At 48.1% G+C, this 8,185-nt stretch overlaps 1 protein-coding gene across 1 annotated transcript; it reads right to left on the bottom strand.

The window, feature by feature from the left end:
* Nucleotides 1-540: 540 nt before the first annotated feature.
* TBX4 (T-box 4) lies at nucleotides 541-7,716 on the bottom strand (the record flags this gene model as incomplete). The annotated part of the gene is made up of 4 exons (XM_010148275.1): nucleotides 541-1,163; nucleotides 2,540-2,781; nucleotides 3,767-3,855; nucleotides 7,564-7,716. Coding segments are annotated over 4 exons (1,107 nt in total), but the record flags the coding sequence as incomplete, so codon positions are not given.
* Nucleotides 7,717-8,185: the final 469 nt, after the last annotated feature.

Below are 8,185 nucleotides of genomic sequence, written 5' to 3'. Positions count from 1 at the left end.
CCACCGAGCCTCCCTGCTGGCCCCTGCGCTCCTATGGCTCCGTCCCTTCCAGAGGAAGAAGGAATTTCTACAGCTATAAAGAGCTAAAGAAGTGCTGCTACAGCAGTCCTTGAACTAGGCAACCAAACAGATCTCTTTTTTCCACTGAGTTTTGGGATGCTGTGACTTCACGAACCAAGTACCATAAAAGTGAAGCTCATATTTTTTCCAAATAGCCAAAATTTGCTCATGGGTGTTTAATATTACAAGCAAAAGAAAATTACTTCACTTGTTAGTCATGAAGATGGTTCCTACTGGATCAGTAATGAAAACGCAAGAATTAATTTATTCGGGAGTCAGTAAGAGGCTGATGAATCCAGCCCACCGAGACAGGAGAAGTCATTCTCTGTGTGTCTGAAGACACAAGCTCTTCACCCACACAGATCCCTCTGGAAAGGCACATTTGTCTCACCGAAGTGCAAGTTACCCACAGGTATCAACACTGACTGAACACTGTCCCAGAGCAGTAACGCTGGCTGTGGCATCGCTTGGCCGTCGGAGTCATCCGTCAGTCCAGTTCTCCACAGTCCCCATCCCTGAATGATACTGCAGCGACGACTCCCTCGACAAGGAAAAGCTTTGTGAGTACAGGAACTCGTTCGCCGCGTTTAGGTGCGGAGAGGGGGGTTTTCTCTCGCACACAGACGGGTGCACCCTTTCCCTTGGGAAAGATGAAGAAGGAACGCGCTCCCGAACCTGAGACTGGGACAGCTGGTTGTAGACACTGAAGTGGCTGTTACCTGGTGGCTGCGAGCCTTGACCCGTGATGGCTGGGAGCCGCGGCATCATGGTGGTGGCAGTGAAATGAGCGGGGAAAGGCTGGTAAGGGACAGTTTCCATTGTCTGAACACTGTAGCTGGTGTAAGGTGCGACAGAAGTCCACATATTGCAGCTCAAGGGGGGAGGTGGAGGCGGCAAGTCGTCAACCGTTGAGACACCAGCAATTTCAGCCCCAGAACCAGAGTACATGCACGCTTCCCTCGGAGTCACCTCGCTGCAATAGGAAGGGCTTAGCATCTGCTGATCGTACGGAGGCGGGGAACGGAAGTAGTGATCGTCTCCTACAGAAGAGGAGGCTTCCAGGTAGGAGCGTTTGCAGGGCAGGTCCAGGTGCCGAGCGCTTTCTGCAAACAGAAAAAACCCACGTTCAGGAGCAGCTCCCAGAGCGATGGCGTGTGACAGCAGCTAAGAGCCTGGGGTGGTTTCACGGCCTTCCCTTGGAAGCCAAGCACGCAATCTGTGCCTATTCCGCTAAACCACGGGGGCTCTTTTTCAGATTAACCCAGTTAAACCATTTTAGTTTGGAAAGACAGCGTGCATCAAAAAGACATCGTGTTGCAAATGTCAGGCTAATCCCCTCGGCCTCAAAGCATTCTGGTGACATGGATCAGGTTAAGCGAGTGACTTGGGCTACTACTCTCACATCAGAGATTACTTCACGTTCATCCAGATAACAGAGGTCCCTGACACTCCTGCAGTGTTACTCCTGACAAACTCAAGAAGTCTCTTGAAGGGTCTTATCGCAGCCTGCCTTCCTGTCATTACAAAAATGGCTACACATTTCCCAGATATTCATGTCAAAAGCTGCAGAAATATTCCCAGATAAAGGAGCGCTTTCCCAGTCATCAGTCCTTCCCCTCAGCTTTACACCAAGAAACTGGAGCCCCTCTCCTACAGATTGTGATGACCGTGGCTGTTTTTACCAGCAGCTTTCTTAGAGCTGTTAGGAATATTCTCTGGATGAATTAGTGAGTTCATCTGCAGATTAAACATCTGCTCAAATTACACATTTGCCTTGCAGTCCTCATTACTGGTGCTGTTAGATTCTTCATTTGCCCATGATCAGAGGATTCTCACAGCTTAAATAAATTAGTGGCCAATGAGACATGCAAATAGGATTTTTTTTCTGTGCAAAATTTTTCCGTTTAACTTAAAACAGGCCGTGATCTCATCTGCTGCTGGACTAAAAGGCAGAGAATGTTGTTACAGCTCACTTGAACTTGAGAACTAGTGGATGAGAAGAAAGGGATGCTTACACACAGCTACCACAGTCCCACTAATCTGCAGACACTGGGATAATTGCTAATGGCTTCATCCTGGAAAAGTGCTGGATATGTGTAACTTCATTAATGCTAATGGCGGTGTCAGAACATCTCAAAATAGATATGACCTCCACCAAACAATTATTATTCAGCTGTTTCTAACAATGGATAATTTTCCAGCGTAGCTTCATGCGATTTGGATTATGCATTCTGATTACTTTTTTCGGCTCTGACTCAGAGTCTGAATTTGCTTCTATGGGACAAAACCACCAATAACTGCCCAAAAACCCAGCTTTTGGGCCCTGACCCTCCAAAACATTTTGATCACATCCGTATCTTTGAAAATCAAGGCCCAAGAGACTGATCTAAAATGAACTGGAATTAGTGATAAGTCTTTCAGGGCTCCTGCTCTTAGGTTTATTTGCTGTAATATTTTTCTAGCTGTAAACTTGAGTTACCTCTTCGTTTTAGGCAATGATAGAAGAGCCCTGAATCCCTCTGTGCTGTGAAGGTGTTGAGTGGCAGGTCTTGAGTATCTGAAGCTGCAAATTGCATGTGAGCACCGTTCTCATACTGATAATGTTGAAGGGTCTGGTGATTCCCATGAAGTGGGTTGACATCTGGCTTTGTTGAAAGCTGGCCATGACTGGACACCAACCTCTGCCTCATGATGCTTTTGGAAATCACTGGATATTCCTTGCTAAAAGAGGTAAGAAAAATGATTACCAGTTAGACAACAATCATTAACAGAAGGATGAAATATTAGTTTGGCTTCCCTAGAACATCTCCATCCAATGACTTCAACATGCTTTGCCAAATACAATGAACTCATACTCATCACACTCTGCTGGGTGTGGGCAAGCATTACAACAGCACTCTGAGTGTGTCACTGACTTTCAGGAGGAGCTTTTCAGGGCTATAAATGGCATTAAAAGCCCTAATGTCCTCAAACACAAGAAAATGTGATGCCCCCAGGGTGTAGGCACTTTTTAAAATTCTTCTCCGAAGAGGTGCAGCGCATCAGCAGCAGGATGAGGATTAAGGCCCAGCTGTAAGGCTTATTTCTGCGGAGGGCAGGGGTCTGAAGTGTATGCTGGCTGCATGTCACAGAACCATAGAATCATCGAATGGTTTGGGTGGGAAGGGACCTTAAAGCCCATCTAGTTCCAACCCCCCTGCCATGGGCAGGGACACCTTCCACTAGACCAGGTTGCTCCAAGCCTCATCCAGCCTGGCCTTGGACACTTCCAGGGATGGGGCATCCACAGCTTCTCTGGGCAACCTGTCCCAGTGCCTCCCCACCCTCTCCGGGAAGAACTTCTTCCTGATGTCTAATCTAACCCTCCCCACTTTCAATTTAAACCCGTTTCCCCTTGTCCTGTCACTACAGACCCTTGTAAAAAGTCCCCGCCAGCTTCCTTGTAGCCCCTTCAGGTACTGGAAGGCTGCAATAAGGTCTCCCCGGAGCCTTCCCTTCTCCAGGCGGAACCCCCCGACTCTCCCAGCCTGTCCCCATGGCAGAGGGGCTCCAGCCCTCTGATGCTGGACACGGCCTGCCCGTAGACACCCCTGCACACAGCCATGCACACACACACACAGCAGCAGCTCCCCAACCCCAGCGAGGCAGCGGGGAGGCAGAGGCTGCCCCGCTGAGCACCCTCCCTCCCCGTGCCGTCCGGCCGTACCTTTGCAGTCGTGCCACGCGCAGGTCGCTGTCGTCACTCCCCCTGAATCCCTTGGCAAAGGGGTTGTTCTCAATTTTCAGCTGGGTTATCTTTAAAAGAATGAAAGCGTAAAGCGTTTGAAAAGGGACCAGCACCGAACGGGCCGCAGCAGGCCTGCGGCTGTAGGTCTCTAGGTGCCCTGTCCTGTGTGACACCCCGGGAAATGCAGAGTCCGTCAGAGTTACAGGCGTTTGAAGATGTGGTGGCAGACAGTGTCTGTGCTGTCAGCACTGAGAGAAACTGAGCTGTGAAGTGGAAGAGGCTTTTAAAGCTGGCAAAATTGTCAGTTATGAATGAGGGGAGGAATTTAAATTTCCTTGGGTTTGGGTCTTATTTGGGGTCCTGTGTTCTTACTCTGGTCTCATGTTAGAGAGAATAGATTTGTCTGATTTACAAGAAGGTTTTCTCTGTCTCCATGTTAGACACCTATTCCTTACAGCATGGCTGTCCCTCATTCCCATAACAATTTCATTTATTTTCCATTTATCTATCATTTTTCCTCTGTGACAAGGCTCAGTTCAGATAGTGAATTGTCTTTAGTCAAGGGAAAGGTGCTACCTTTTGCAAGACCTTCCTTTCCCTCCAAGAGCTGCAGTGTATTAAAAAGGTCAAAATGCCTTAGAATTGTCTTAGACTAGATTTAATCTTGTTGGAGCTCAGATTTTGTAGGGGAACTGTGAAAGCTGTGCCATTTCATGAAAATTCTGTTAAAAAAATAAATGTGTGAAATTTGCCTTAAAAATAATCAGTAGTTTGTGTGTCTCACAGACACAGTAAACATACTGTTTTCCCTGGCCAAGCCTGCCACCCAGTCCCTTCCCTTTATAAGCAGGTACAAACCAAAGCCATACAACGGTCAGACGTGCCGGGAAGAGGTACTTCGTTGTCCAGTGAAAAATAAAAATAAACCCCCTCTCTAACAAAGGACTTTATAAAGACAAACAGGTAGCAAACCAGATCATCTGTGAGGGTTTCAGGAGCTGGAAAATGCCAGGACAGCACCAGAACATTTGTGGGGATACAGGAGTAGGGACACAGGAGCTCCTAAGAATACCCCTTGTCTGCCTCCCAAAGAGGTGTAGGTGCTCCTGGGCACAGCCCCACGCCTAAGGCTCTTTGGCAGAAAGATTTTAGGCAGCTCTAACACGTCATGGGCAGAATTGGTTAGAAACAGGTCTTATGAATATCCTTCCTTACTAGGGAACAGCAGTGGGTAGGATCATCTCCTTGGGCATCCCACTGTCACTGGAAAGACCTTTTCAAGGAGGAGAGGTGACAGCGTGGCAGGAAACAGGTGGGGAGGCGAGGACACATATCTTCCTGCAGACCATGCCGCTGCCCTCGGGTCCTCCCCTGTCTAGGGCAGCGCAGCCCTGCACACCCCTGCTAGCCGGCCGTGGGCTTGCACCAGCCTGCATCCGAGTTTAGCGGCGAGGGTAACAACCAAGTTCTTCTTTCAGATGATTTTACAAGAGTGTGGCTAGAACTAACAACCTGCCCTTGTAGCAATGCTGAAAAACATCCCTTACTAAAAACCTCCCGAGAAAACAGCTGGCTGGTATCTGTGTTGGAGAAGGAAGGTGGTGACGTGAATTTAACCAGCCCAGAGTGTCTCCAGGGCAGCTCCCAATCAGCCGATGAACCACGAGAAGCGTAGGGCCCTTCCTAACCCACAGCCCAACACCAGGTTTGTACCTCTTAATTTAATTCTGTTATTTAGTGACTGCGGTTTTCCTCTGACAGGAGCAGACTTAGAGCTTCACTCCTTTCCTGTCACCTTCCCCTGGTTTCATTCAACCCAGGGGGGAGTTTTGGGTAAACCCTTACACCATCCTCACCGCGCTGTACTCAGGGGCAGCCTCTACCATCAGCTTGCCATCTCTGGGAGCCTCACAGTCAGCACTGTAACCACAACTCTCATTTTTTGTTTAGAAAGATGATTATTCGTGAGGGCACTTCTTGCTAGCAGGATATGTCTGAGCTAAAAATGATTTGGTGGTTTGTTTTTTCTAGAAGATGCCCAGACCAGGATTTTAATTGTTAATGCGTAAGAATAAGTAAAGCCATTTGTATTGTTTCTCTGAGGTTGCCATTTCCTCAAGACCACAGTGAGGTTTTGGCGAGACCATCTGCCTCTCGCTCCTCCGCTGCGTACGGCCGTGCTCCCCCCGGCCAGGCAGCATCCGACTGCCCCCAGCCTGCAGACCTCAGCGCGAGAGCTGGGCAGCGCCGGGGCGGCTCCTCACAGGATCTTCCCAAAAGGATTAGGGGTGATGTGGGGCATTTTCCCTAAATCCATCAGGTCCACTCTGTGCTGCCACCCAGCCACCAACCTCCCCCCGGCAGTGGTTGTGTGGCAATGACAGTGGAAGTATTAAGTTTACGGAGCACTTTGGGAACCTTCGGGATGAAAGGCACTATTGACACGCGAGACGTTTCAAGTAGGTATTAAATAAGCTCTTTCGAGCCTTTTTGGTTAACCATGTTTGGGCAACTGGTCATTTTACACCGACAGCTACAACTTTTCAGACAGGATTCACTTCAGTGTCCAAATAGGGACGATTTTTTTTTCCCCTGTCTTACCATAACACACACATCCAGGTTTCTGCTCTGAGTCTTTTAACTGGCTCACTAATTGCAAAATCTTGCAAGGACTCTATGCTTCAAGCATCAAAGGACATACAGGCATCCTGCTTGGGAGGAAAAGGTCTGGTCAGGTTATTGGGGAGGAAGAATTTCAGGTGTTCCTGTAGTATTTTCCTGTGAATGTGTAGGAAAAGAGCTGATGCTGTAACACACAGCAGATGCACGTCCAGGGTGACAGGACGGCTCCAGTGTCACTCTGCACCTTTATTTATGAATCCAAATGTACTTTAAAAACTCCAATTAATCCTCATACAACCCTACAGTTGGATTTTACCACGAGGAAAACCGCAGGGAAGATGGAAAATCAGTATCAGGATTGAAAGTGGAGTCTTGCCATCCCCTGCCTGGCATCCTCTCCCCTCCCTGCCCTGGTGACTTGTCACAGGGAGGTGACAATGGACTGTCACAGTGCCTTTGTCCACTCTGCTAGTAACCCGGGCTGGTAGAATCCTCAGGTTCAGGCGGGACCGCTACCCGCTGCTGCCACTGCCACCCCGCTCAAAACAGAACCAGAGAAGCCAAACCCACGGGTGGCTGCAACATACACCCGAAGTGCAGAACCGAGCCCTTTGTATTTCCCCCCAAAACAAACGCAACCCCCTCCTGCTTTCCCGTCCTAACCACGGCACAGGCTCTTAGCTGGGGTTTTATGGTTACATTCCTCGTACGTCTCCCTAAATACACATGCTATAATTACTTTTCACTGTAGATTTATGAGCCAGCTTTACTAGTCATTATTAGATTTGCTCGCTGTTTTGAATGACATCTTAGCGTTTATGAGCACGCCGATTCATTAGCGCCCGGGCTCGCAGGGTTTGCCAAGATACTGTTGCCCAGCGATGTCCATGCTGCTCCTTAGCTGCATCCTCTGGCTCGTCACTCTTCCTTAACAGTGGGATGTAAACTTTCCTAGAGCAGCCGCCTTCTGCTGCACAACGGCAGCGTAATAGGCTCTCCCCCTCGCGCCGAGCAAACCGATCCTGCTCACCAAAGCACGGCACCGCAGCAACCGCCCTGCGCCGCTGCCGTGCGGAAGATGGTTTTGCTGCCGCTGCGAGTTGTAAACGCCCGCGAACAGAAATTAAGCACCTCCAGCCAGAAAAGCGCCCTACCTTGTGATTCTGGTAGGAAGTCACTGATATAAAGGACGTCTCCGGAAAAACGTGGGTGCAGAAAGCTGTGTTCTTCGACCCAAAAGCATTGTTCTCATCCGCCTTCACAATGTGCAGCCGTGGTTGGTATTTATGCATTGAATTAAGAATGATCTGAAAAACAATTGATGCTAAAGTGAGAAATCCAATTTAAATTAAAAAAAAAAAAGACAAGCCATAGCTATTCGACAGACTTTACTAGCAGGACACAAAAGCCCAGCTTCAGCTTTGCTTTCAAATTAGAGGGGAAAATTACATTATATAAATGCACATGAACCAAGACAGAAAATGTATCTGCTGCTCTGGCAAGCAGAACTGAACTTTAAGCTTTGCTGGTAAACCCTCATTTTCTTATTGCTATTGGATAGAGTCAGTCTGGAAAAAAAGTCATAAATTTTTTTCCCAGCTCATGCTGAAGCTGTACAATATATATAATTCACCAGCAGACTGGTCCATAAAGATTCCTAATAAATACTTTACTGAGCTAAAAAATACACAGTTTAGCAGAGGCAAAATAAAAATCACACAAACCACAGGGACAAAAAAAACAAGCTATTTTTCTTTTATCTGCTGGTAAAAGAAA

Source organism: Eurypyga helias, unplaced genomic scaffold (assembly GCF_000690775.1).
Source record: "Eurypyga helias isolate BGI_N326 unplaced genomic scaffold, ASM69077v1 scaffold34543, whole genome shotgun sequence".
NCBI classification, from domain to species: domain Eukaryota; kingdom Metazoa; phylum Chordata; class Aves; order Eurypygiformes; family Eurypygidae; genus Eurypyga; species Eurypyga helias.
Note: the sequence above shows the minus strand (reverse complement) of the source record. Positions and strands in the feature narration are given on the sequence as shown.